At 44.2% G+C, this 27,600-nt stretch overlaps 1 protein-coding gene across 1 annotated transcript in view; it reads right to left on the bottom strand.

The window, feature by feature from the left end:
* Positions 1-24,844, bottom strand: part of LOC137545846 (retinol dehydrogenase 7-like) — a 43,035-nt gene extending 18,191 nt beyond the window's left edge. Inside the window, exons 1-2 of the mRNA XM_068267539.1 lie at positions 24,738-24,844; positions 15,824-16,151 (exon numbers count right to left, since the gene is read on the bottom strand). Of these exons, the coding sequence (XP_068123640.1) occupies positions 15,824-16,136 (313 nt within the window). The 5' untranslated portion in view covers positions 16,137-16,151; positions 24,738-24,844. The remainder of the gene's footprint in view (positions 1-15,823; positions 16,152-24,737) is intronic.
* Positions 24,845-27,600: the final 2,756 nt, after the last annotated feature.

Below are 27,600 nucleotides of genomic sequence, written 5' to 3'. Positions count from 1 at the left end.
CGGGACACGCACCTTCCAAAAAGTTCAACTTTTGTCTCGTCGGTCCACAAGGTATTTTCCCAAAAGTCTTGCCAATCATTAAGATGTTTTTTTAGCAAAATTGAGACGCGCCTTAATGTTCTTTTTGCTTAAAAGTGGTTTGCGCCTTGGATATCTGCCATGCAGACCGTTTTTGCCCAGTCTCTTTCTTATGGTGGAGTCGTGAACAATGACCTTAATTGAGGCAAGTGAGGCCTGCAGTTCTTTAGATGTTGTCCTGGGGTCTTTTGTGGCCTCTCGGATGAGTTTTCTCTGCCCTCTTGGGGTAATTTTGGTCGGCCAGCCACTCCTGGGAAGGTTCATCACTGTTCCATGTTTTTGCCATTTGTGGATAATGGCTCTCACTGTGGTTCGCTGGAGTCCCAAAGCTTTAGAAATGGCTTTATAACCTTTACCAGACTGATAGATCTCAATTACAGTACTTTGTTCTCATTTGTTCCTGAATTTCTTTGGATCTTGGCATGATGTCTAGCTTTTGAGGTGCTTTTGGTCTACTTCTCTGTGTCAGATAGCTCCTATTTAAGTGATTTCTTGATTGAAACAGGTGTGGCAGTAATCAGGCCTGGGGGTGACTACAGAAATTGATCTCAGGTGTGATAAACCACAGTTAAGTTATTTTTTAACAAGGGGGGCAAACACTTTTTCACACAGGGCCATGTAGATTTAGAGGTTTTTTTTTCTCACTAAATAATAAAAACCCTCATTTAAAACTGCATTTTGTGTTCAATTATGTTATCTTTGACTAATAGTTAACGGTTTTTGATGAGCAGAAACATTTAAGTGTGACAGACATGCAAAAGAATAAAAAATCAGGAAGGGGGCAAATAGTTTTTCACACCACTGTAACTGTCGGAAGAGCCACAGAGAACATCTTGATATACAAGCAAAAAACGTATATATCCTTTATGTCATCACGACTGAGCCGATGGTTCTTCCCCCTTAGACACTACAGGATTGTACTTAATCTGAGTGTAGGGACTGTACAAAGTCATGTTTCTGTGAAATCCTCAAAAGTAACTGTCATTGTTAGGCCCTGTTTCCACTACACACAAATTCTGGATGCAGAAAAACTGACTCCAATGAATGTCTATGGGCTGTTTACACTAAACGCGATTTTTCTGATGCAGATTTCCCATAGGCATACATTGAAGTAATTTTTCTGCATCCAGAATTCACATGTAGTGGAAATAGGCCCTAAAGCCGCATCTACACGCGTAGATGCGGCGGCGATGTGGCTTATCAATCGAGCCGCTGATGATAAGATCCGACAGGATGGATCTCCCCACCGCCGATTCCCTGCTCGTTCCCCGCGAGGGGACAATGGCAGGGAATCGAGCGGAAGATAAGCGGCGCCGGTAAGGACGAGCGGGGAATCGAATCCGGCGCACGCGCGGCGAGCAGGGTCGCGGAAGAGGCGATCCGGCGGCTAATCGAGCCGCCGGATCGCAGCCTCATCTACCCGTGTAGATGAGGCTTTAAAGTTTCTTGTTAAAGCCATGCAAAAGAAAAAAAAAAAAGATTAGGGAGAACCACCAGATAGCAATGAACCGGTTTGTTATAGTTAAAGTCATGTTTATATTTTTATTTTCTAAACTGTTTTTGGATTATAGAATGAATCACTTGAATTTACATGAATTCTTATGGGGAAATTTGCTTTGATATGAGTGCTTTTGATTACAAGCATGTTTCCAGAACTAATTATGCTTGCAAACCAAGGTTCCAATGTAGTAATAAAGTTGTTGGCGAATGAAAGGTAGGAGCACTGACAGGTGACAATAGCTCTGGTCCGTTAGGGTAAAAGCCCCTTGGGGGTGAAGTGGTTAAGGTTAGGTATTGAGGGGGGGGGGGTGGTGGTTGAGGTTAGACGTGGTGGTGGTGGGGGGGGGGGGTGGTAAAGGTAAGGCATTAGACGGTTGGTGGTTAAAGTTAGCCATCAGTATTGGGAGGGTTCAGTGTGAGAATAGGGTTAGGTTTTGGTAAGCTATATTAAAATATGTATATCATTTACCAATATTTTACTATTGTAATTGCACTGCAAGAGAGTAGAATATTGGTAAATATTTTACTCTCAGCTATTTCTTAGCACCCAAATTTCTGAGCATCCTTTTTGCATTGCATTACTTAGCAACAAAGCCAGCAGTGATTTGTCAGTTTGAAAGAACCCTTGGTTTATTCAATTTATTGGGTCACTGAATTGTCCTTACTAATAAAAAACAGTATACAGCCTAATGTCCATATCACAGCTTACTTATTGCTGCCTCTGCCACTGTAGGAGAGACTTCTCAACTTCCTGTATGGACAGGATGTGATAAAATGATCACCAGTGAAAACACAGAACAGCAACAAATAATCCAAAAGAGTATTTTACCTCTTATCACACTAACCAAAACTAATAAACAGTACTTTTATTTCTGGAATAGGGCTTTAACCTCATGGTCATGGATACCTTTCCTACAGGGAGAAGGTCCACTGTAGGTTTGTGAGAAAGTTCTGCACATGTTTTAGGTTTATTGGTCTCCATTAACGCTTTTAAATATTTTAGAGTGAATAAGTATGTCAGCTCACAAGTAACTATTAGACTACATTTCCATTTATATTCTGCCTCCGTCTCCGATATGGACACGACCAATGCTGACACAAATTTGCATCAGAGTCCCCCCTCCCCCTCCCATGCCAATGCGATTATTTGGATGCAATGTCCAAACAAAGGTTAATATGCTGTCTTTCTGTTTAACTTACAAGTAGATTGCTGGTTTTGTCTTGCCAAATTTCTATGTGTGAGAAAAATATGTCTGTGTGTCAGTCAGTAAGGCTCAGTTACCACTAATTAAAAAAATGCAGGAAGCGAATCTTAAAGAGAATCTGTACTGTGAAAATCTTACATAAATAAACGTACTAGCCTGTTAGTTATCTTCTCCTAGCCCCCTCTGTGAAATTTTCGCAGCTCCCCGATGTTTTCTTGATGATAAAATCACTGTTTTATTCATTGTTTTTGTAAACAATGAAGATGGCCGCCAAACAGGAAATACATCATCAGAGCAGGTGCCTGTTTGCAGAGGCTGCACAAGGTCACAGCTCTGTGAGCCTCGCAGACAGGTTGGCTGTGAGCAGAGACCTTGCCTGTGACTAATACACACAGCACACAGGAGAGCAGAGGGGGGCATGCAGGGGGTGTGAATAACTTCTCCCTATCACAGCAGAGGCAGCACATTCCTCCCTGGGTCGACAAAGCTTGACAAAGAAAAGAAGATTAGATATATTACAGAGACAGTGCAACTAAAAAAAGCCTGCAGTAATCGAGACCACATTAGAACAAGTATAGCAACTTATAGGATAGAAGAAATAAGGCTGAAAATTTTGTTACAGAGTCTCTTTAATGTTAAAAATAGGATCAGTTTCCTCTTGTTAAAAAAACAACTGATTGCCGAGTTTCAGTAAACAAACTGCTGAGTCCAAACTTGTTGCATTTTTCCTGAACGGCCGGGTAAACATGCAAGTAAAGCCTAAAGGAACAGATACCTATGCAAAACAGAAGGCATGGACCTGCAATAGAGTGAAGCGCATACCGTCCCAATTTGCATCTGCTGCAAGTGGGTACCGAGCTGTATGCCTGGTACACACAATACAACTTCCCATCAGATTTCGAGTTGAATCAATAATTTTTGACAAGTCTGTTCTGATTTCCAATCTGTTTTCTGATAGGTTTTGTACAGAAGTGATCAGAAAATCGATCAGAAATCAGATAGGACCTGTTGGAAATTGTCGATTTGACCTAAAACCTGACAGGAAATTGCATGGTGTGTACCAGGCATTAGCCTTCTGGTTGGCATTGATTATACTTATGCTGTAATCGGCCAGAGGAACACTGGTCCATTAGAGCATTTACCAGGATCATTATATTTGGCTTCATGTTCTAAAGATCCATGCATTTGATTTTTATAGTAATATCAATCATATACTAAACATTGTTTATTGACCAGTTGTGTAAATAAATTATAACCTCCTTGGCGGTAGGGCGCCACTCAGGCCCCACTGGGCCGATTTTGATCATTTTTTTTTTAAACACGCAGCAAGCACTTTGCTTGCTGCGTGTTCGGGTCTATCGCCGCCGCTAGCCGCCGATTCACCGCTACCCGACGCGAAAGAGGGCCCCCCACAGACCTTGTGCGCAGCATGGCCAATCAGTGCCAGGCAGCGCTGAGGGGTGGATCGGGACTCCCGATGACGTCACAACATCGATGACGTCACAACATCGATGACGTCATCACGATCGTCGGCATGGTGACGGGGAAGCCCTGAAGGAAATCCCGTTTAAAACGGGATTTCCGGACGGGCATACGTGCCGGCAACGATCGGAGGGGTGGGAGGGACGCTGCAGGGAGGGGGGAATCATGTAGCTAGCGCTAGGCTAGCTACATGATTTAAAAATCAAAAAAATAAAAAAATTGTGCTGCGCGGCCACCCTGGCGTTCTTAATAGAACGCCAGGGTGGTTATTAATATAATGATCACTCATATCTTGCCATGTTACTTTAAATGCGATTTAGACATCTCTCAGCGGTCAGCACAAAGATTTGTTTACCCTGTGATGTTTACCTAAATTATTTGCCAAAGGTATTGTACTTTGCTCCTAAAATCTGATGATTGTATCGCAAATATGTGTGTCTAGTGGAAAATAATTATTAGCAGGAGAATTGTTTCTGTGAGGGCATATTCACGGTGGGACGTTGCAGCGTACCGCACTGCAATGACAATCTCATGGGCAGGGGCGTAACTAGAAATTTCTGGGCCCCCCTGCAAAATTTTAGATGGGTCCCCTCAACCACACAGTGCACCCCCACCCCATCCGCCCCTTCTCGCTTTCTGCACAGGTAAACTGAGAACCAATATTATTCGATTGGCTAGTGCACACTTGAATGTGTTTTCCCTATGCAGATAAAAACTAACAAGCACTGCACATATTTTCTTTATTAATTACATTAGCTTCTTTGATAAAATGTGCATGTTTTCTCACATACAGACACACATTGTGTGTAAAAAACTGAATAGGGACTGTCTACAAGAACACTGAATAGTACTCTACAAATCGTTGTCTGAAAAACTTTGTAGGATTCCTTATTAGTGGTTGAGCAGATGCAGTCATTAGAACAATTGTGCAGAGAGCAGAAAGATTTTTCTCTCCGTGCCCAAAGTTGTCAGTCTCTCAGGACAGGGAAAATGAACTTATCCCCCTACGAGGCCCCCTGAGGCTTTTGGGCCCCCCTGCAGCTGCATCCCTTGCAGGGTCTATTGTTACGCCCCTGCTCATGGGTCGTTCACAGTTGGACGTTAGCGTCCCACTGTACGTGTAGCGCTATGGTAACGCACTTCTGCTTACCTCTAAACGCACATGCTACCAGGTACAGGAAAGCATACTTTTCATTGCCTGCATGCTTTACTGTACCTACTATATGCGACGGTAACGCGACATTAATGTGAGTTACCACCTTTTTTTTGCATTGCGTTGTAATGCTATGTTGTGACTTTAACGACCCATTACAACACAACGTCCCACTGTAAATTAATTATATGGGTTGTGGTATGTCAAAAGAAATAATAATATCTTTAACCAGACACAATTCTGGAAAATTGAATACTTACCTAACGGCAATTTTCCTTTCCTGGCAATTCTCCATGGCAGCATAACATATGGGCAGTTCCCGCCCCCAACTGCCAGATAGGACCTCCTAACTAACATTTAAATAAGACTCCACCCAACTGCTGGCATTCCTTTGAATATAGGACGAGCCGCCAACAAATGGGTGGGAATGTATGCTGCCATGGAGAATTGCCAGGAAAGGAAAATTGCCGTTAGGTAAGTATTCAATTTTCCAGATTCCCTGGCAACTCCATGGCAGCATAACATATGGGTACTAACTAGAGAAATAAAACTAAGGGAGGGAAAAAATGTTAGCAAAAGAAAATTTAATGAACAAATACAGAGAAAATTCACAACAATTGATTAGTTGCTAAGGAAATAATATTCTTTCCAAAGGCAGCAGTAGATAGGGCTGCTGGCTCTATTTTATAGTGCCTTATGAATGTGTGCCCTGAGGCCCAATTGGCTGCCCTGCAAATGGTCTCAAGTGAGACTTTGCCCAGGGAAGCCCAGGAAGCTGACATGCCTCTAGTGGAGTGGGCCGAGAGAACCTGAGGAACCGACAGATCATTAACTTTATAGGCTTTTTGAATTGTAGACACAATCCATTTAGAAATAGATCTTGAAGAGGCTTCCTTGCCCTTATTGATCCCTACAGGAAGGACAAACAGCTTATCTGTAACTCTGAATTCCTTCGTCAAGTCCAGGTATGTTTTGATACATGCAACTGGATCGAGTGGAGGAGATTTGCTCGGATCAACAGGATCTTTAAATGCTGGAAGAGTCCACTCCTGGTTGAGATGAAAATAAGAAGACACTTTGGGAAGAAAAGCCTCCACTGGATTCAACACTACTCGGTCATCAAAGAAAGAAAGAAAGGGCTCCTTGCATGATAGCGCTTGGATCTCTGAAACTCTTCTCCCCGAAGTGATGGCAATCAGGAAGACTGTTTTCAGTGTCAAATTATACAGGGAGCACTTGAATAGTGGAATAAATGGTGACTTAGAGAGAAAATCCAGGACCAGAGGCAGATCCCACTGGGGAAATCACGGTTTTCTGGGAGGACGGATTTTCATAGCACCCCTAAAAAAACTGCCTGATCAGGCTGTTGGAAGACCATGAGGTGCCCAGAATTGCTGAAACTGCAGATATTTGAGATTTCAGAGTATTAAAGGCAAGTCCCATTTGAAGGCCCCTTTGGAGAAAGGAGAGCAGGTCTGTAATATCTGGTTTTAATGGATCAAAAGATGCTTGATGAGCAAACTGTACAAACTTGTTCCATACTCGATCTTACTTTATTAATATAGTCATTTTCCACCCGAAAATGACAGCCTCTTTAACCTACCTTCCTTACCTGTTATGAGCAGTGAACTGGTCTTTTTTATTTAGCTGCAAACATACAGAAAAGGCTACAATTAGCCCATACTGAGGCGAACATAGCAAAGATTTATTGTGCTGTAGCGTCGCTGTATGCCAAAAGAGGGTACACATACCGTTTAGGAAGAAATACCAGCCAGAAGCCCAGCCAAACGTCCGCTCTGCACACTCCCAGAGACCATAGGACGCCGACTGGACTTCCTGTGCAGCAAAAATACCCTTCCCCGCTGTGTGGCAAGATGGCCGCAGCCGCATTTCCGGATCCGGATCCCGACTGGATGCCAACCACAGGATGTCAGCCGTACAGATGCGCATGCGCAAGGTAAACACTCCTCCGCCTATCGACCAGTTTCCGTAACCATACGGAGACTGACAGCGGGGAGACAGCGGGGAGAGGAAGCCAGAACCACCATTTAGGTGACCGAAACGGCCACGCTGGAGACCACCCAGCCATTTCACTGTCCCCATAGACCCTATTAGGAACCTGGGCAACAGGACATCAGCCAGGGAGAGGCACAGACTGGCTGGCGCCGCAAAGCACGGAGGTAAGGCGAAGATGACTTAATAAAAAGAAAAAAGAGTAACACTCTAAAAAATGGTCCCACTGGCGGCGAGGACGAAAAAAGGAATGCCAGCAGTTGGGTGGAGTCTTATTTAAATGTTAGTTAGGAGGTCCTATCTGGCAGTTGGGGGCGGGAACTGCCCATATGTTATGCTGCCATGGAGTTGCCAGGGAATTTTATATTTCTAAACCTTTTTTCCACTGGCAGTCACAGAGCACACAGGAAAAACGCTAACAGTTTGCCTCTGCGCTTGCTATATGATTTTTTGTGGGCCTGCAAACTTCCATTCAGTTGTATTGAATGCAACAAAAACATAATCGCACCCAAGATGCAGTACGTTTGCTAATTGTCCACAATTGTATTGCACTGGCGGTAACAACAACCATGTCACAATGATAAGGAAAGGGATTGGATTTTGTGCAGTGGGAACAAGAGGCAGTTATGTACTGTCTTCCTTCACTAAACTGAAAAATTGCTCTGTAAGGGCCGGTTTCCACTACTAAAGTGATGCGAATGCGGCTACCTAGCCGCATCGCATCACTTCCGCTGCCGCCGCCTGCGTCACTTCCGTATCTCCCGATGCGGAAGCCAGTGGAGGAGATGGGATGCGGCTGCGGGCGGATGCAGCCGTGCGAGAATCTGCAGCATGCTGCAGATTCTCGGATTGTTCCGCACCGCTCCGCACAACATGCACGCAGTGGAAACTCTTCCATTGGCGTGCATGTGTTTCAGGACACCCGCGGTGCGATGCGGCTATGTAGCCGCATCGCACCGCTCCTAGTGGAAACGGGCCCTAAAGGTGCCCACTAATGATTGTCCAATCTTACCAAATCTATGTAGTAGAGTAGAAGGGTAACCTGTGTGTATATACCTTTGGTAGTCCCTCCCATTGTAACGATTTGGTAAAATTGTATACAGTGATCAAGAGTGTAACATTAATGGGCAGCTTATCAGTTGTAAGTCACAGCGCCATATATATGGCGCCTGGTTTCTGCTCTCCGCCCGTCCCCACTGCTAAATGTATCCCACAGGACCCAGCGCTACATTGTAACTGGGTCCCGTGGGTAGTAGCAGAGCAGCCATTCAGCGCTCTGCAGATGACATGATTGCAGTGATCATATGATTATTATTATTTATAGGATTTATATAGCGCCAACATATTACGCAGCACTGGACAATTAAATAAGACAACATGATACAGGTAATGAGCAATAAGATGCACAATGCCAGATCATGGAGTAGTGGTCCCTATAATACAAGTTCACATTATTCTGTGGGTAGAGTGCACAATCAAGTAAAATACACAAGGAGGGAGGGCCTGCCAAAGGCTCACAAGCTAAAGGGAGGGGGAGGTGACATGATAGAGGGGGGGCTACATCTGGTTCTCAGCAGAGAGAGTAAAGGCATTGGCGGGGCGGGGGTTGCGCTGATTTTTTTTTTTTTTTTTTTTTGGGAGGGGGGGGGGGATTCTAAGCCATGGTAATTTTCCACTTAATTAGAGTTTCAATACTGCTGATTAGAATTCTTAATTCCTTGGATAATTTCCTATATCCCTTTCTTGTTTTATAGAGATAAACTACCTTTTCCCTTAGATCCTTTGACATTCCTTCTACTTTCCCCATGACGTAGATTTAAAAAAACGTTAATGCAGTACTGAATGAAAGATTCAAATAACCTTTTATACACACCCACTAATTACAAGAAAATAGATCACAGGTGAAGATGGTCAGGGGTGCCTCTAGCCATGTTGTCACTCCAGGCGAGAAAATCCGTGGCGCCCCCCACCCCCATGGTGCCCTTCCATGAAAATAATCGTAATGCGGCAACATTTTACCAGGAAATAATCATAATCCGGCAGCTTTTCATCAGAAAATTCCCAATGCGGGCACTGTTTCACCAGAAAATACACGTAATGTAAGGCTGCAGAAGTGAGCTTACGTGCTGTGGGCCAGTGAATTGACGCGGCGTCTATTTGACGATGCAAGCCTGTTCACCACCTGGAGACACAAAGGGGACAGAAGGAGGCACATGGGGATAGAGGAAGGCGCAGGGGACAGAGGTGGCACATGGGGACTGAAGAGGCACATGGAGACAGAAGGAGGCACAAAGGGATACAGAAGGAGGCACAGGAAGACAGGAGGAGGCAGAGAGGGACTGAAGGAGGAACAGGGGGGCAGAGGTAGCACAAGGGGACAAATAAAGGCAAAGGGGACATAAGGAGGGACAGGGGGAGGCGCAAAGGGCACAGAAGGAGGCAGAGATGTCACAAATGAGGAAAGAAGGATGCACAAGGCACAGAGGTGTCAGCTGCCTGCAACTTACGCTAAGTAGATTCAGCAGAAGCAAGTAATAGAGCAGCTACAGTGGTGTGGCTTAATCTTGGGTGGGGCTTAATTTGGGGGCGAGGCTTAATTATGCAACATGGTGCCCCCCAGGACCAATGGCACTCCAGGCAATGGCCTGTACTGCCTATGCCTAGAGGCGCCCCTGAAGATGGTTACCTTTAGTAACCATTAAAACCCATTTTTGTCAAGTTGTGTGTGTGCCAGCTATCAGACCAAATCACCAAGGTATGTAAACTTTTGATCAGGGTCATTTGGATAGTTTGAGTAATGATTATGATTTAAAAAGAATAAACACAGTTGTTTGACAATAAATAGCTTCAGCAAACTACTAACCATTAATAAAAGAAAATGTTTTGTGTTATACATGTTCTCTGAAAAATGGTTAAGAAATCATAAATTCTGCCAGGGTATGAAAACTTATGAGCACAACTTTATAGGTATATAGTTAGTATACAGTGTAGCGTGATTATACATAGTATTTAGTTAGTATATAGTATAGCAAATATATAGTATATTGGTATATAGTTAGTATAAAGTGTAATGTTATTATACGTAACCTACCTGAATACTACTGCTTCCCAGGTTGGTGGACCTTATAGTTGACATCCCCAACATTTTCATCTACTTCATATGGACCAGTCCACCTGGCCAGGAATTTGCTCTGTACGGTGGTTATCCGTACCACCACTCTGTCCTCAAGCTGGAACTGTCTTACTCTGGCTGACCCATTATATACCCTGCTTTGTGCTTTTTGGGCACGCAGGAGACCTTCTTTAACTAAAGGCAACACCTTCGAAATCCGTTCCTGTAACTGGAAATGTGCTCCACAACACTTTTGTGGGGGCTGGTCTCACCCTCCTATGTCTCCTTCACCATGTCTCCCATGTCTCCTTCACCAGATCAAGCAGTCCTCAAGGTTTCCATACAACTCAAATGGTGAGAACCCTGTGGAGGCCAGCAGGACTTGCCAAAAAAGCAAACAACACAGCAGGGAGCAGACAATCTCAGTACTTCCCACCACCTTCAACATCATTTTCAGATTTTTATTGAACCGTTCTTTCCGGCTGTCAGTCTGGGGATGGTAGATGGAAGTCATCAACTGCTTGCCAGTTCGTCAGCCTCATTTAAGCCAGTACTCCCTCATTTCCATATCCTCCGCCCCCCAGTGACTCAGAACTGGCCTATTGGACACCACTCATGACTGTCTTTACATTAATTCAATAAAACAATCTTAAGCAAACCTAATCTGCCTATTTTCATTACAATTTGTTTACTCAGCATCAGATCTTCTATAATCCACTCACATTCCCCGCTACCTCTGAGCCCAAATACATGTTTTATTGAGGAATAAACAGTTTTACAGTGAGCATTGAATCTGTCTGATGTGATCCGCTGATGAACCAGAGCATGACACGGTTTAAAGTGAACCTGAGGTGAGAGTGATATGGAAGCTGCCATATTCTTTTCTTTTAAACAATACCAGTTCCCTGGCTGACCTGCTGATATATTTGGCTGCAGAAGTGTCTGAATTACACCGGAAATAAGCATGCAACTAATCTTGCCAGATCTGACAATAATGTCAGAAACACCTGATCTGCTGCATGCTTGTTCAGGGTCTATGGCTGAAAGTATTAGAGGCAGAGGTTTGCAGGCTAGCTAGGCAACTGGTATTGCTTAAAAAGAAATAAATATGGCAGCCTCCATATAACCTTCTAACCACGGGTTCACTTTAAAGAGAATCTGTATTGTTAAAATCGCACAAAAGTAAACATACCAGTGGGTTAGGGGACATCTCCTATTACCCTCTGTCACAATTTCGCCGCTCCTCGCCGCATTAAAAGTGGTTAAAAACAGTTTTAAAAAGTTTGTTTATAAACAAACAAAATGGCCACCAAAACAGGAAGTAGGTTGATGTACAGTATGTCCACGAATAGAAAATACAACCATACACAAGCAGGCTGTATACAGCCTTCCTTTTGAATCTCAAGAGATCATTTGTGTGTTTCTTTCTCCCTGCAGTTCTCATGCACTGAAGTTTCAGGCTGCTCTTTTTTCTCCTGCAAACAGCTTTGCCCTTGTCTGTAATTCTTCAGTATGTGAAAGCACAGCCAGCTCAGAGGACGATTTATCCAGCTTGTAAAAGATAAGAGAGAAGAGAGAAGCTGCTCTAATCTAATAATACACAGGCAGTGTGCATAGATGGGCCTGGAATGGGGAATTCATAGCAGAACCACAACACTGAAGAACTTGTCAGCCTTCCAGACACAGGCTGACAAGTCTGACAAGGGAAAGATACATTGATTTATTACAGAGACTGTGATAGCAGAAAGTGCTGCAGTAAGCCAGAACACATTAGAATAGCTTTTGGAACTTGTAGGATGATAAAAAACAATGCAATTTTTGTTACGGAGTCTCTTTAAGTCCACCTGAAAAGGGAGGTGGCAAGGACCTGGTGAGCCTCCCTATATGTGGGATTAGAGGAAGCGCCTGTGACAGCACAGTTTCTTTTACCTGCACCGGGGATTGAATGTGTTGGAAAATAACATACAGTATTACGCTATGTACAGTGGCTTGCAAAAGTATTCGGCCCCCTTGAAGTTTTCCACATTTTGTCACATTACTGCCACAAACATGAATCAATTTTATTGGAATTCAACGTGAAAGACCAATACAAAGTGTTGTACACGTGAGAAGTGGAACGAAAATCATACATGATTCCAAACATTTTTTACAAATCAATAACTGCAAAGTGGGGTGTGCATAATTATTCAACCCCTTTGGTCTGAGTGCAGTCAGCTGCCCATAGACATTGCCTGATGAGTGCTAATGACTAAATAGAGTGCACCTGTGTGTAATCTAATGTCAGTACAAATACAGCTGCTCTGTGACGGCCTCAGAGGTTGTCTAAGAGAATCTTGGGAGCAACAACACCATGAAGTCCAAAGAACACACCAGACAGGTCAGGGATAAAGTTATTGAGAAATTTAAAACCGTCTTAGGCTACAAAAAAATTTCCAAAGCCTTGAACATCCCACGGAGCACTGTTCAAGTGATCATTCAGAAATGGAAGGAGTATGGCACAACTGTAAACCTACCAAGACAAGGCCGTCCACCTAAACTCACAGGCCGAACAAGAAGAGCGCTGATCAGAAATGCAGTCAAGAGGCCCATGGTGACTCTGGATGAGCTGCAGAGATCTACAGCTCAGGTGGGGGAATCTGTCCATAGGACAACTATTAGTCGTGCACTGCACAAAGTTGGTGTAATGATCGCTGCTGCAGCAGGCATTGCTGGAAGTAGTAGTGCTGCAGCTCAGGTAGTTCTGATCTCTTTTCATGCAAGCTGCATAGCTTTGTCGGCCTTTCCCTGCTGTCAGCTTGTGACTGATTATCATTCACCTGTGTGGGAATCTGCATGTCTGCTCCCATTGGATGACCTCAGTATAAAGATCTGCTTCCTGCAGGGTTTCCTTGGGTTTTCATAGCTTCAGTGTAAGCCAGTCTTGCTGTCGCTTCAGCCCCGATCGTGTTTCTTGTTCTAAAGATACTTTGCTGGTTTTGCATCATATATTGGTTCATTGCCCATATATATGCATACCAGCACGTTTATTATTTTCCTTGTATTCATGTTACGTTGATACATCAGTGTCGCTGATGTATACGTACACGAACTGTTTATATCCTGTGTGCAGTTAGTCAGCTTTCCAGCACGTTTTGGTAGTTTGCGCGTATCGTGAGCACCCGTGCTGAGCTAGTATCCTGCTCCTGGTCCTGTTCGTGGATTGCGTTCATCTCTGCGAGGAGATAACGAATCCTTCTGAATCCTGTCCTGTTACCGTTTGTGGATTGCGTTCATCTCTGCGAAGAGATAACGAATCCTTCTGAATCCTGTTCTGTTACTGTTTGTGGATTGCGTTCATCTCTGCGAAGAGATAACGAATCCTTCTGAATCCTGTTCTGTTACCGTTTGTGGATTGCGTTCATCTCTGCGAAGAGATAGCGAATCCTTCTGAGTCCTGTTCCCTGTATTACTCCAGTCCTAGTCAGCGTTCCTGCTTATGTCATATATCGGTTCATTGCCGATATATACATATGTTAGTCAGACGTTACAAATAGTTTCATTGATAGCTGTAATTGTAATACGCTAGGAATACATACTTATTGTATATTTGTCTGTGTTACGTTCATCTATCTTGATCCTGCTATTTCCTGACTATCCTGTCCTGTCTTTGTGAGGCACGCCATCGCCGCAACGTATTGGCTGCCTCATTCCAGTCTGTGTTATTGTGGACGCTTGCTGTCACTAAGTAGTGGCTAGTTTAGCAAGCGTTCATTCTGTTTACCTGTCCTGATCTCCTCAGTTCTGGTTTGTGCGCTCAGCGCTACTTTGCGCTGAGACGTTATAGCGAAAGCATTGTTTGTGGCTGTCAGATCTGCACCGGCTCTGTGCGCCACAATCTCCTGTTGGAGTCAGTCCTCCCCTCCACTATACTAGGGATAGCCTGTTTCCTTGTGCTAGTGTGTGTACCTCCTCCACGTCAGCTCATGCGTTGCATGCTGACTGTGGAGAATACACCACCAAGCCTTACAGTTGGCCTTTATGGAAGAGTGCAAGAAGAAAGCAATTGTGAACAGAAAAGCATAGGAAATCCCATTTGCAGTTTGCAACAAGCCATGTGGGGGACACAGCAAACATGTGGAAGAAGGTGCTCTGATCAGATGAGACCAAAATGGAACTTTTTGGCCAAAATGCAAAACGCTATGTGTGGTGGTAAACTAACACTGCACATCACTCTGAACACACCATCCCCACTGTCAAATATGGTGGTGGCAGCATCATGCTCTGGGGGTGCTTCTTTTCAGAAGGGACAGGGAAGCTGGTCAGAGTTGATGAGAAGATGTATGGAGCCAAATACAGGGCAATCTTGGCAGAAAACCTCTTGGAGTCTGCAAAAGACTTCAGACTGGGGCGGAGGTTCACCTTCCAGCAGGACAACGACCCTAAACATAAAGCCAGGGCAACAATGGAATGGTTTAAAACAAAACATATCCATGTGTTAGAATGGCCCAGTCAAAGTCCAGATCTAAATCCAATCGAGAATCTGTGGCAAGATCTGAAAACTGCTGTTCACAAACGCTGTCCATCTAATCTGACTGAGCTGGAGCTGTTTTGCAAAGAAGAATGGGCAAGGATTTCAGTCTCTAGATGTGCAAAGCTGGTAGAGACATACCCTAAAAGATTGGCAGCTGTAATTGCAGCAAAAGGTGGTTCTACAAAGTATTGACTCAGGGGGCTGAATAATTACGCACACCCCACTTTGCAGTTATTGATTTGTAAAAAATGTTTGGAATCATGAATGATTTTCGTTCCACTTCTCATGTGTACACCACTTTGTATTGGTCTTTCACGTGGAATTCCAATAAAATTGATTCATGTTTGTGGCAGTAATATGACGAAATGTGGAAAACTTCAAGGGGGCCGAATTCTTTTGCAAGCCACTGTATAGTATTATCTTTTAGGAATTTGTGGAGTGATATCAAATAGCATTCATAAAGTAGACTGACTATTTTTGGGAACTACCACATCAAACTCAGGCCTATATTTATTGTGTACTTATGTACATTACTGTGTCTATCAGTATAATTTTGTATAGATTATCCAGTTGAAACATAAGAGTGGCACAACATACATCAAAATACAGAATATGTGCACTATTAAAACAATGTTATTTAGGTTTGTAAACTATGGCAGAAGTGGGTCTAGGTACGGTAGTGAAAAACTAGTTCAGATTTGATTAATACAGATGTTCAGCACTGCACATATGTAACAACAAACAAATGCAAATCTATATTACAGTCATACCTTTGTCTCCAACAATGTCACGGGCCCACTTGGCAGCAGAACTAACACTCTGGGTATCTGTAACATCCAAAATTAATGTTTGCAATCTGCTGGAGCTTTCTCTCTTTAATGCCTTAGCTCCCGCCTCAGTCAAACAGGTTGCCAGAACCTTCATTCCACGTCTGTCCAGCTGTTTCGCTATCTGGTTTCCAAACCCTGTGTCACAGCCAGTGATGAAGACATATTTATCCAGCAGATTCTCCAGTATCTGGCTCTGTCTGTACCGTCTGTACCACAGGACCAGACCTGTCACCACCAGCAGAATTGCCCACATTGTGTCCAGTACGCACTAAAGTGTTAAAAGATGAGAACATTTTCAGCAAGTGATGTGATGAACTATCGATATGGAAAGCAAATCGACATTCTGAAAACTGTGGGTCTGGTTTGTTAAAATTCTCAGCTTTTTAAATTAAAGTGTACCTGTAGCGAGAAAAGGTGCCCCAAATAGAGGGAAGCCTCTGGGTCCCCCGGGAGACCATCGACAAGTCCTTGATGAAGGCTCGCGCATGCGCAGTATGTTGGACCCAATCAGGCTCTGCTTTTTCCACCACAGTTGAAGTAGGCCCGTGCTACTTAGGGCAATGCGACTGCCCTCGTTCTCGTATGGGAGCGCGACCGCAATCTTAAGGAGGACACAGCGCAGGGAAGGCGAGGTGGAGGGAGATGGAGGATGCCTCTCCCGAGGTAAGTATCTAACCTTTAGCCTTTAAAATCCTACAGGTTTACTTAAATTCCAGATAGCATAAATTCATTGCAGACATTCCTCACTGTGGATATGTGCCTGCAACCTCATAACCAACATTTCACTCGATTTACCCACCTTCTTGCACTGCTAATGTATTTCAAGTGGGCTGGGTCACTTCTACAGTGTTCTTAAAGGACTTACGAGGCCAATAACAAAAAAAAAGTGAAGTACCTGCATCATGTTTAAATGCAAGGAGGACGCCATCCGCGCACTCTGTGCAGTTCCGCCGGGTCCCTGCAGTGCAATCGCCCCCCGTGCTGCTCCCGACCCCACAGCCCGGGTTGGGCTCTCCTGCCTCTCCTAATATGGCCGCCGGAGCTGGTCGCGGCTGCGCAGTTCGCATAGCCGTGAGTGCGGCTGCGCAGGCTCACTCGCGTCTATGCGGACTGCGCTGCCGCGGCCAGCTCCGGCGGCCATATTAGGTGAGGCAGGAGAGCCCAACCCCGGCTGTGGGGTCGGGAGCGGCTGGGGGGCGATTGTACTGCGGGGACCCGGCGGAACTGCGTGGCGGGCGTGGATGGCGGCCTCCGTGCACTTAAACATGATGCAGGTACTTCACTTCTTTTTGTTTTTGGCGTTTTTGAAAATCGCCCTAAAAGCAATGGTGCAATGATTCCCTATGAGAGTGTTCACATCTGAGCGGTTTGATTCCGATGCGCACACCAAAGCGCTGCCTGTACCTATTTTGGAGTGACTTACCTATAATGCCAGGTATAGGGAAATCGCACAACACTTGAAAAAGCGCTTTGTATAGCAATTTCCCCAGCGCTTTTAAGAATAAATACATTGTATTTATTCTTTTCCAGGGTCAAAGAGTTCACTTCCTGACTTGCGTCAGGAAGTGAAAAAACAAATCGCTCTGCAAAAGCTTTGATTTCAAAAATTGCAACGTGCAAGTGTGCGCCAGGTGAGGGAAAAAAATCACGCTGGTGTCAGCGATTTCGATTTTAAATGTGAACAAAGCCTAAATCAGAGCCAGTGTTACATAATTTGTTTCCATATTATAAAATACTGTATAATGCAATATACACAAAATTGTGTACATACAGCATGTATAAGCAGGATGATGGATAATATTAATGAATACAATTATCTGGGTTTTTTTTGGACGCCTAATCTTTCCTGGCCCTAACCTATCCACCTGGTCTATTTCTGATCTTACAGTAAAAGGAGAGGTAAGGCAAGCCAGCACTGCGATTGGGGTTGTTTATTGGAACAAATAGGTAAAAACACTTACAGTCAGCATGTAGTCAGATGCGGAGCGGGTAGAGTGGGCGCCAGGTCTATGTCCCCCTGTAAGTGTTTTTACCTATTTGTTCCAATAAACAACCCCAATCGCAGTGCTGGCTTCACCTTACCTCTCCTTTTAACTACAAGACTGCTTTCTGCTATCCAGCCTGTGCACGCCATTTAAAGAGACTCTGAAGCGAGAATAAATCTCGCTTCAGACCTCATAGTTAGCAGGGGCACGTGTGCCCCTGCTAAACCGCCGCTACAGCGCCGCTAAACGGGGGTCCCTTCACCCCCAAACCCCCCACTGCAACACTTGGTCGCAGACTTAGTCGCTCCTGGAGGCAGGGCTAACGGCTGCAGCCCTGCCTCCAGTCGCGTCTATCAGTGGCGCATCGCCGCCTCTCCCCGCCCCTCTCAGTGAAGGAAGACTGAGAGGGACGGGGGAGAGGTGGAGATACGCGCTGACAGACGCGCGTGGGGCAGGGCTGCGGCGGTTAGCCCTGCCCCAACCAGGAAGCGCTCCCCCGCTGCACCGAGGGGATTTGGGGGTGAAGGGACCCCCGTTTAGCGTTGCGATAGCGGCGGTTTAGCAAGGGCACGCATGCCCCTGCTATCTATGAGGTCTAAAGCGAGATTTATTCTCGCTTCAGACTCTCTTTAAAGGGACCTACATCCTTACAGTCCATAGCAAATAATAGTCAAGCCCAGTCTCCTGCTGCAGTTCTAAAGAGTGCTGGTACTCCACTTCCCTCGTTTTGAATCTATTTTTGATCTTACCCCCAACCTTATATACAACCCCAACCTCAAACCCTCTCCCTAACACTAGTCTTAACCCTATCCCTACTGTACACAAATTATTTCCTCCTCTGCTACCCTGCAGTTCTACATGTATATGTGATCTTGAAAGTCTTTGTATAAGTTAAGTTCCATCCTTTGAAGTGATATATTTTGAGTCAGAAATTTGAACCAATTACCATTGAGAATCATAGCAGTTTGTTGTTAAAGGGGACCTGAACTCTTGCACAGAACAGGAGGAAAACATAGAGAAATGCACCCTGTGTGTATTTAAAGAATTTAGCCCGTCTAATATCCCCTCATCTGTGAATAATCACAACTGTAATTTGATCTCTCAGCTTTTGTCAGCTGGCTGCCTCTGCAGAGAAACTCATTTGTAAACACAGGATCTTAACCCTGTGTCTGCTTCAATCAAAGCAGGAAGTAGACATACTGCAGATTCTTTACAGGATTTGTATCAGCTGTAAGAAATAAATGTTTTTGTTTAAAGGTTATTATGCTGTTGCGTATCTTTTAGAGCAGAGAGGAAGTTCTGAGTTCAGGTCCACTTTAAGTGCTGTGCTTCTCTCAAAAGGGAACACGGGCAAGTGCAATGAGCAAATAGGTCTCCAACTTTAGCCACTCTATTCCAAGACTTTGTTCAGGTTACAGGAAAATAATTTATAAACATGATTTCCTGTTGACAATCTTGGCCAGTCTATTAACCTTGTCCAATCTGTTGCCAGCCCTAACCTATTGCCTAATCTTGACCCGGTCTATCTGCCACCAGGATTGGCCTGCACCTGCACTTGAATCTCTCGTATATCCGCTACTTAGCATTGGTGCAGATCTAAGATGACACCAGTGTAGTAATTTCTGAGGGCCACAATTTTGGCAGTATCTTGTAAAGTCCACGGACCCTTTTAGAGTGTTTTTATGAAGCTTGGGATGTTATCTGTTTAGGGTCCATATCCACTAATTACACAGAGGGACAAATAACCACAGATGAAGTCTTGGACACTCATTAGATGGCTCTTGGCCAATGGAGCCTGTTGGAGTTGCCTCTGCTGAGAATCTAGCACGTGCAGAGCAACCCTGAATCCCTCTCGGAGAATGCTCAGCCTGGTGAGTCATCTCAGCCAAACGCAAGCAAGCGGTATGGTGCTCCTAATCACCCTGTTAGCTCCATGCCGCTCCCCCGTGCACCATGCCGTTGGTCCACCTCACCCTTTCATAGCAACGGAATGTGTCACTAGTGTCTTTACAGATCTTGTCCCCAACCTGTCAAGCGATTTCTGCAGGCAACAGTTCTTTTATGTGTGTGCAAGGCCTAACTCCTTTCCTATTCTGTCCAAAAGTAAAGAAACAATGGCAGCAAATTCCATGCCAACTGTTTCTTATGTCTGGTATTCACCATGCAAATTAATTTACCATTAGTCCAATCGATAATTTCAGACAGGTTTGATCTGATTTCCGATTGTTTTTCTGATTGATTTTCTGATCACTTCTATATGAAAACGATCAGAAAAATTTGTAATCAGCTCTGACCTGTCGGAAATAATTGATTCGACCCATCAATCTGACGGGAAATTGCATGGTGTGTACCAGGCATTATATCTGACCCTCTTTCCATTAATACTGTTAATCCACAGGTGTCAAACTCCAGGCCTGGAGGGCCAGATCCATGCCAGTGTTTAGGATGGACTAAGAAAGAGAGGAATGTGTTCTACCCGATGGACCACACCTTTCCTGATTCAGACCCATCAATTCATTTGAGCTGTGTCAAAAATGTGTGAGGACCTCGGCACTTGAAGGACCGGTTTGACACCCCTGTAAAAAAATCTGTAACTTGTCCTGCTGTGAACTGTGCCAATGAAAGAAACTGTTATGGAAAAGCAATTATTTATATTCAGACCTACAATACTGATATCAGTGAAGTTAAATCTTGTTCACACAAAGGTAGGAAAAATTCCAGCATTGGAAGTCATTTGAAAAATGTGGGAAGACCAATTGGAGTGTGTGAACATTAAGAGCAGGAACACACTAGGTAGAATTGCATATGCGTTTTTCATAGCACATAGTGGAAACCGCATATGCGATTCTGCCTAGTGTGTTCCTACAGTAAAGGTGTTTGTCCAATCACACAATGTACCTGTGACTGCGATGCTGTGTGCAGTGTGACCCTGTCCTGTTATATAGAGTTAAATTGTTCTGTGCAACCAGAGCACCCAAATGCTCCTGGCCAGCCTGTTTGTGTATTCAATGCACTGCAATGGTGTGAAAGTGCACGCTGACTTTAACAGGGAAGCACATGACGCCCAAATTTCCCCTAAATGCCGATATTTCAATGGACATATATTGCAGCGGCTGATAAGTTGTGTTTATTTTGCTTTTTTTTTGGCAATTGGTGGTGGTAGTGGGTGTTAAGATTAGCTGTGTGGGTTAAGGTTAGCCGTGAGTGGAGTGATGGAATGTGGCGGTATCTGGTAACCCCCTCCCACTTCCTCAGCCTTTCTTAAAAAGGGAGTGTCCAATTGCCCTTACTGAACCATGTGAAGTAAGATTCATGGTGCTTTAGTGGTTAGCACTGTCACCTTGCAGCGCTGGGTCCCTGGTGCGAATCCCAGCCAGGGCACTATCTGCACAAAGTATGTATGTTCTCCCCATGTCTGTCTGGGTTTCCTCTGGGCACTTGGTTTCCTCCCCTAACCCCAAAACATACAGATAAGTTAATTGGCCTTTCCCTAAATTGGCCTTAGACTACAACACCTACACTATACCACACACAGACATACAACTATGGTAGTGATTAGATTGTGAGCCCCTCTGAGGGACAGTTAAGTGACAAGACTATATTCTCTGTACAGCGCTGCGTAAGATGTCAGTGCTATATAAATACTAAATAATGATAAAGAGATAAGAACACCTCCAAACCAGGAAACGTGTTTGATTATTTAAAACACAAATACCTGCTTTTAAACATATTTTATTCAAATCCAACATCCCCTCCTTGCAGGATTCCCTACAATGTTATAAATACAGTGAGTTGATGTTTAGAACAGTCTGTGCCTCGAGATCCTTCCTCCTGACCACCCAACCTGCATGGATGTGTAATAATGAGGCTTAGGGAAAGGGGCAGGGGGGATAGCATAATTCTTTCTTATTACAATAATACAGTTTTAATAAATCCCTGTCCAGGGACGGATGTAGACCAAGTTGCGCCTGGGGCAAGGTCAGGTTTTGGCGCCTAAAGGTCAGGTTTTGGAGCCTAAAGGTCAGGTTTTGGCGCCTAAATTGCCATTCCCCATCCAGTTTTGGTGGCTAATGGTCAGGTTTTGGTGCCTAAAGATCAGGTTGTGGCGCCTAAACTGCCGTTCCCCATCCAAATTTTGCCGCCTTTTTAAGAATTCAACCAACTGCGCCTGGGGCAAGAGACCCGTCTGCCCCCCCCCCCCCCCCCCCCTAGATCCGTCCCTGTCCCTGTCACAGGAAAGAAATCATTTTGGATACTTTGGAAGAGGGTTACACAATTGTCTGAGGGTTTTTTTTTGTTATTGCTGTTCTGCATAGGCATTTGTTAGAATTTCCATCATTTCCTGTCCAGAAAGGAAATCTCTCCTAGAGAGTCGAATACAGCATCTAATAAAAGAAGCTTTGCAGAGTGGGTAGAATTAACGAGCTTTCAACGCTGTTTCTAATTTCTATGCTATGAAAGTAATGGTGCCCATACACGATGCAATAAAAATGTTCAATTTTCCCGTTTATTCGATCACAACGATCGAATCGAATGAAAGTCCAAAAGAATCTTTTTTTTTCGATCAAGAAAAGCGAACAATTATCCTGTTTTTATTACTAAAAAACTGATTGGACATGTTGGAAAAATCTTTATATTCGATCTAACAGAAATAATTCGAACGAAATTATCTAATCGAAAAAAAATAAAAAAATGGTACCATGTATGGGCACCATTACGCTTGTTCCCACTTGCTGTTACCCAAACTTTTTCTGAAGCTCTGAGCAGCACAGTAAGTGGACTGTATTATTAAAAAATAGGGCCTACTTCTACTTGTATCCGTTTGCCCAAACTACAGTTACCATTTAACTTTTAATACACAGATATATAAATAGCTGCTAGGAGAGTTATAAAGCGATTCAACTGTCAAATGAAGGGGTCCCTAGTAGCCTGTATCTGTTGCTCATATTTATACATACAGATATTATTATCAGCTGCATCCAAACCAACCCAGTCTTTCCCCCATCAGCTGCAGTACCTCCCAAAACCCGGCATGCCCCCCCCCCCCCTCATTTGTGAGGTATTGACATGGGTGAATTGTGCAAAATGCTAAGTAGAGTACAAAAAATATACAACATACACATTTGGTCACACATATTTTAGGCTGTTTTGGCAGCTGGTATCGGTCACACTTTGGCCTGGAACCAACTACAAATCGCAAATCGCTAGCGTTTTTAAGTAGCGTTTTGTAAGCGATTTCATGAGCGTTTTCCGGCGATTTTGGTAGCGATTTTAAAAAGTGTAAGCTTTTTGGCAGCGCTTGTGATAGCGATTTGCAGTTAGCGATTTTTTATTCTGATTGGTCCTTTTAAATTATTATAATTTTTTTTACAGTTTGCAGTACTTTAAAATCGCCCACAAATCGCTATGTGTAGCGGTTCATGAATGATTTGCCAGCTCTTTAATTCTTTACATTGAAGCTAAAACGCTCCCAAAATGCTGCAATGTCCTGCGATTGCGATTTTGCTAATCGCAACCACTACTGTGGAATTTGCTACATTTATTTACATTGGCGGAGCGTTTAGGGAAATCGCTAGCGATTTTTTAAAGCGCTCCCTAAACGCTCAAAAAAGTGCTCTAGTGGCTTCCAGCCCTTATACTGTAATCTCTTTGAGACTGAACGGTGCAAGGTGGTAAACAGATCACTAGCTTATGACACCAGCTAAGTACGGTATTTATACTGTGTATATTTTAGTTGAAAGTAATATTATAACATATTTGTAGGTAAGGTGTTTGTCATAGTGAATCTCTCATGTTAGATAGAAGATAGTGATACCACTCAGACCCCTGCCACAGGACAGTGCTGGACCATGGAAACTCCAATCCAGACGAAATGTATAGAAACAGAAGGTCCGCAACTTGTCAGATGAAATGTAGACTTTATTAAGAACGTATCCAGCAATACAAAGCCTTTGTATTGCTGGATACGTCCTTAATAAAGTCTACATTTCATCGGACAAGTTGCGAATCTCTCATGTGCTTACACTAAATGTATCATAATATTGACGGTTCCTGCATGCATCATTTCTAATGGCTGCCTTTATGACCAATGCTAAAATTCATGTAACTGGCCAGAGATATCTTGCTAATATGATTTGCTGATCTTGAACATGAAAAATAACCATATTCTAGCGAATACCTAAAGTGAATGTACCAACAGAGATTGCTTAAATATTAAAAGGCAGGTTTCCAAATAGTATATACAGCAAGAAAACCAAAAATTCAACATTTGTAATCTGGTCCATAACAAAGACTAATTTTAACCACCCTGGCGTTCTGATTAAATCGCCAGGGTGGCTGCGGGAGGGTTTTTTTTAAATAAAAAAAAAACTATTTCATGCAGCCAACTGAAAGTTGGCTGCATGAAAGCCCACTAGAGGGCGCTCCGGAGGCGATCTTCCGATCGCCTCCGGCGCCCAGAATAAACAAGGAAGGCCGCAATGAGCGGCCTTCCTTGTTTTGCTTATATCGTCGCCATAGCGACGAGCGGAGTGACGTCATCGACGTCAGCCGACGTCGTGACGTCAGCCGCCTCCGATCCAGCCCTTAGCGCTGGCCGGAACTTTTTGTTCCGGCTACGCTGGGCTCAGGCGGCTAGGGGGGCCCTCTTTCGCCGCTGCTCGCGGCGAATCGCCGCAGAGCGGCGGCGATCAGGCAGCACACGCGGCTGGCAAAGTGCCGGCTGCGTGTGCTGCTTTTTATTTCGTTAAAATCGGCCCAGCAGGGCCTGAGCGGCAGCCGCTGGCGGTGTTGGACGAGCTGAGCTCCTCCAGACCGCTCAGCTGGTTAAACGTTTCATTGCTCTGTCTATACATGCAGTATTTACTTACCTGTTGATACAGTTTTATGCTTGCTGTTAGTATGAGTGCTGCAGTAATCTAATGTACCCCGTACACAATTCCAGTTGATTCCAGTTTGAGAAATGAAGATAAAACCAAATAACAGATCTCTGCCAACTTTCTATTGACATAAATAGTGATGACTCCCATATATTTGCCAGCAGCTATCTAGTGTGATGCAATGGCTCACATAAATGTTGAAAAGCACAGTGTTTCTAATGTTTCACTTTATAGATATTTACCTGTCTATAAAAGCCTGTGTTTGGCCAGACCTCTTGGGAAGTGTCATGTTATCTCAGAATCCCTGATATAGTCACATTTTTTGCTGGAGCCCCTAAAGGTGGCCATACACTGGTGTAAAGGGCCATCAGATAGACCCCACTCAGGTCATTATCTGATCTAGGAGGGATCTATCTGATCGAATCCCTACTCACACTTCACACAGATTTTCTATGGATTTGAGCAAGAAATCTATTGAAAACCTGTGCACCCCTACCGGTTCTCCCAGCTCCTGCCCCCCCCTCCCCCGGGCCCTGCAAAGGGTAGGGGCAGCTTGCTCTCACCTGTCCATGGCACAATTCCAGTGTCTTCTCTCTGAGAGGGATCTATTTGATTATGTGGGACAGTGCCGGGGGATTCATCTCTTGTCCCAATATTGCTCACTGTTACTGCCCCGCACCCGATTGAGCAAGTGGGCCCTACACCTCGCAGCATGTCTGACCCATTAATGTGACCAATTGCTGCCTAAAATTGATTGCATTGTCATTCAGGCACGCACTTGGCAGCACTGATTGTCCTCTGATTTCGATTATAGTCAAATCGGATGGTCGATCGGCCATCAAGTCCCCTACTGTATGGCCAGCTTAAGGAGTTGGATAGGAATATGCTCCTAAGAGACAAACCAAGGCAGAAAGATAAGGGTGAAGTCAGCTTTTCATTTCTACCTGGTTTAGTGTACAGAAAATGATTAGCAAACATTGGGGCATCCTTAAAATATGCTAGAACTTTGAAAGTAAACTTGCTAAAAAGGCCCAAACTTATGAAAGGCACTGAATATTAGGTTTGCTGATGTATGGGGTCACACAGGGTTTTTTTTATCGAAAGGTCATAGAGCGTGCTAAAATAACAGCAAGATAAAATTAAGGTTATATTAATGGTCAAACAACTTGGCAGAGCCATGTGATTTATTTGTTGAAATGTTTGTACAATGAGACAATTAAAATTTAGAGGATCCAAACATACATTATATACGATATTCAAAGACAGTATTAGAATCATAGGGGTTGATGCACGAAGCAGCAGTAATATTGCTGTGCGCAGACAGTGCACAGCTGTATTACCGCTACTACCACCAGCAGTGTACCGCTATTATGTGACCCATGGCAAGTGTTGCTATGGTAACACTCATTAGTGATGCATGTAACAGTAGTGACACTTGCATTACTTGAGTACTGCAGGTTGCGCTAATAGCACAACTCGTGCTACACGTGACATTGCAATAAAAAAAATGCCTTTTAAAACAAACCTGAAGCCTAATTAAAATAAAAAAACAGATACTTACCTAAGGATGGGAAGGCTCTGAGTCCTATAGAGCCTTCCTGTTCCTCTCATTGTCCCATCATTTCAGTGCTGTGCCCCCTGTTCAAATTCAAGTCTTCGGGAGGCAGAGTGCTCCAGAAGAAGGGTGGTCCCGCACTGAGCTCCCTTCCGCAGCAGAAGTGAGCAGTCTCCAACTCACCAATCCTGCACTGGAACGTGGGGACCGTAGGAGGAACGGGAAGACCCTATAGGACCCAAAGCCTTCCCTCTCCTTAGGCAAATATCTGTTTTTTAGGCTTCAGGTTCACTTTAAGCCACCACCGAGCAAGAAAATAAAATTATTTTGACACCTACTTTTTTATACTTTTTCAATTGCGGTGTGCCGAATAGTTATTTTAACCACTCTGTGACCGGCTAACCCAAAATGGCGGTCCCAGAGCGGCTCTCTTGTTCCTCGATCACGCGAGGGGGCGTGATGTCGCGAAGAGCGAGATTTGCAGGAAAAGAACGCTCTTGAGTGCGCGTTCCCTGAATGATCAGAGCTGGCAGGCTGAAATTAAGACAAATAAATCAAAAATATATGTGTACAGCCCTGCGGTCTAGGGCAGCGCTGTACAGGGGACAGCCTTGTCACTTAACTGTCTCTCCTCACAATCTAATCCATATCATAGGCTGATGCCTTTGTATGGGTAGTGTAGTGTATGTATCGCAGTCTGGGGCTAATTTGGGGAGGGGGTAATAAAAGAAATAGGATTTTGTCAACAAAAAAAAAGATCTGTTTTTATTAATAAAAAAAACCCTGCCAATTGCAGCAGCAATCAGAGGCTACCAAAAGAAAGCTCTATTAGTGGGAAGAAAAGTAGGACAAATTAATTGGAGTGCTAAGTTATATGGCCAAGCAATGACCCATTAAAGTTGTGAAGTGATGAATTGTAAAAAATGGCCTGGTCACTAGGTTAAACAAAAGATAAAAAATGTTCTCCTAGAAGAAAAAAAAAACTTAGGAGATAAAGTGAATTGAATAGCACTGGCGCACGGAAGGGGGTGTTCCGGGTGTCTGGAACACCTCCCCTGCACCAAGCCCAGAAGTGGGGTGTGTGCGGCGAGGGTCTGTATGAGCAGGCCTCACGCTGCGGGGGGCCTCGCTTGCTGCTGGCGGGTGGCGGCGTGCAGCGGGCGTACGGGCACCAGGCAGAGCTGCGGGGAGAGAGAAGAGTTTCCACTTACGGTGCTTGGATCCTGCGCAGCTTCTATGTACTTCCTGTCCCGGCCGGTGTTTGTCGCTATGGTAACAGCGCCCACAGTGCACGAGTAA

The sequence above is a fragment of the Hyperolius riggenbachi genome, chromosome 2 (assembly GCF_040937935.1).
Source record: "Hyperolius riggenbachi isolate aHypRig1 chromosome 2, aHypRig1.pri, whole genome shotgun sequence".
NCBI classification, from domain to species: Eukaryota; Metazoa; Chordata; class Amphibia; order Anura; family Hyperoliidae; genus Hyperolius; species Hyperolius riggenbachi.
The sequence above is the reverse complement of the archived record's forward strand: the minus strand, read 5'-3'. Positions and strand labels throughout refer to the sequence as shown.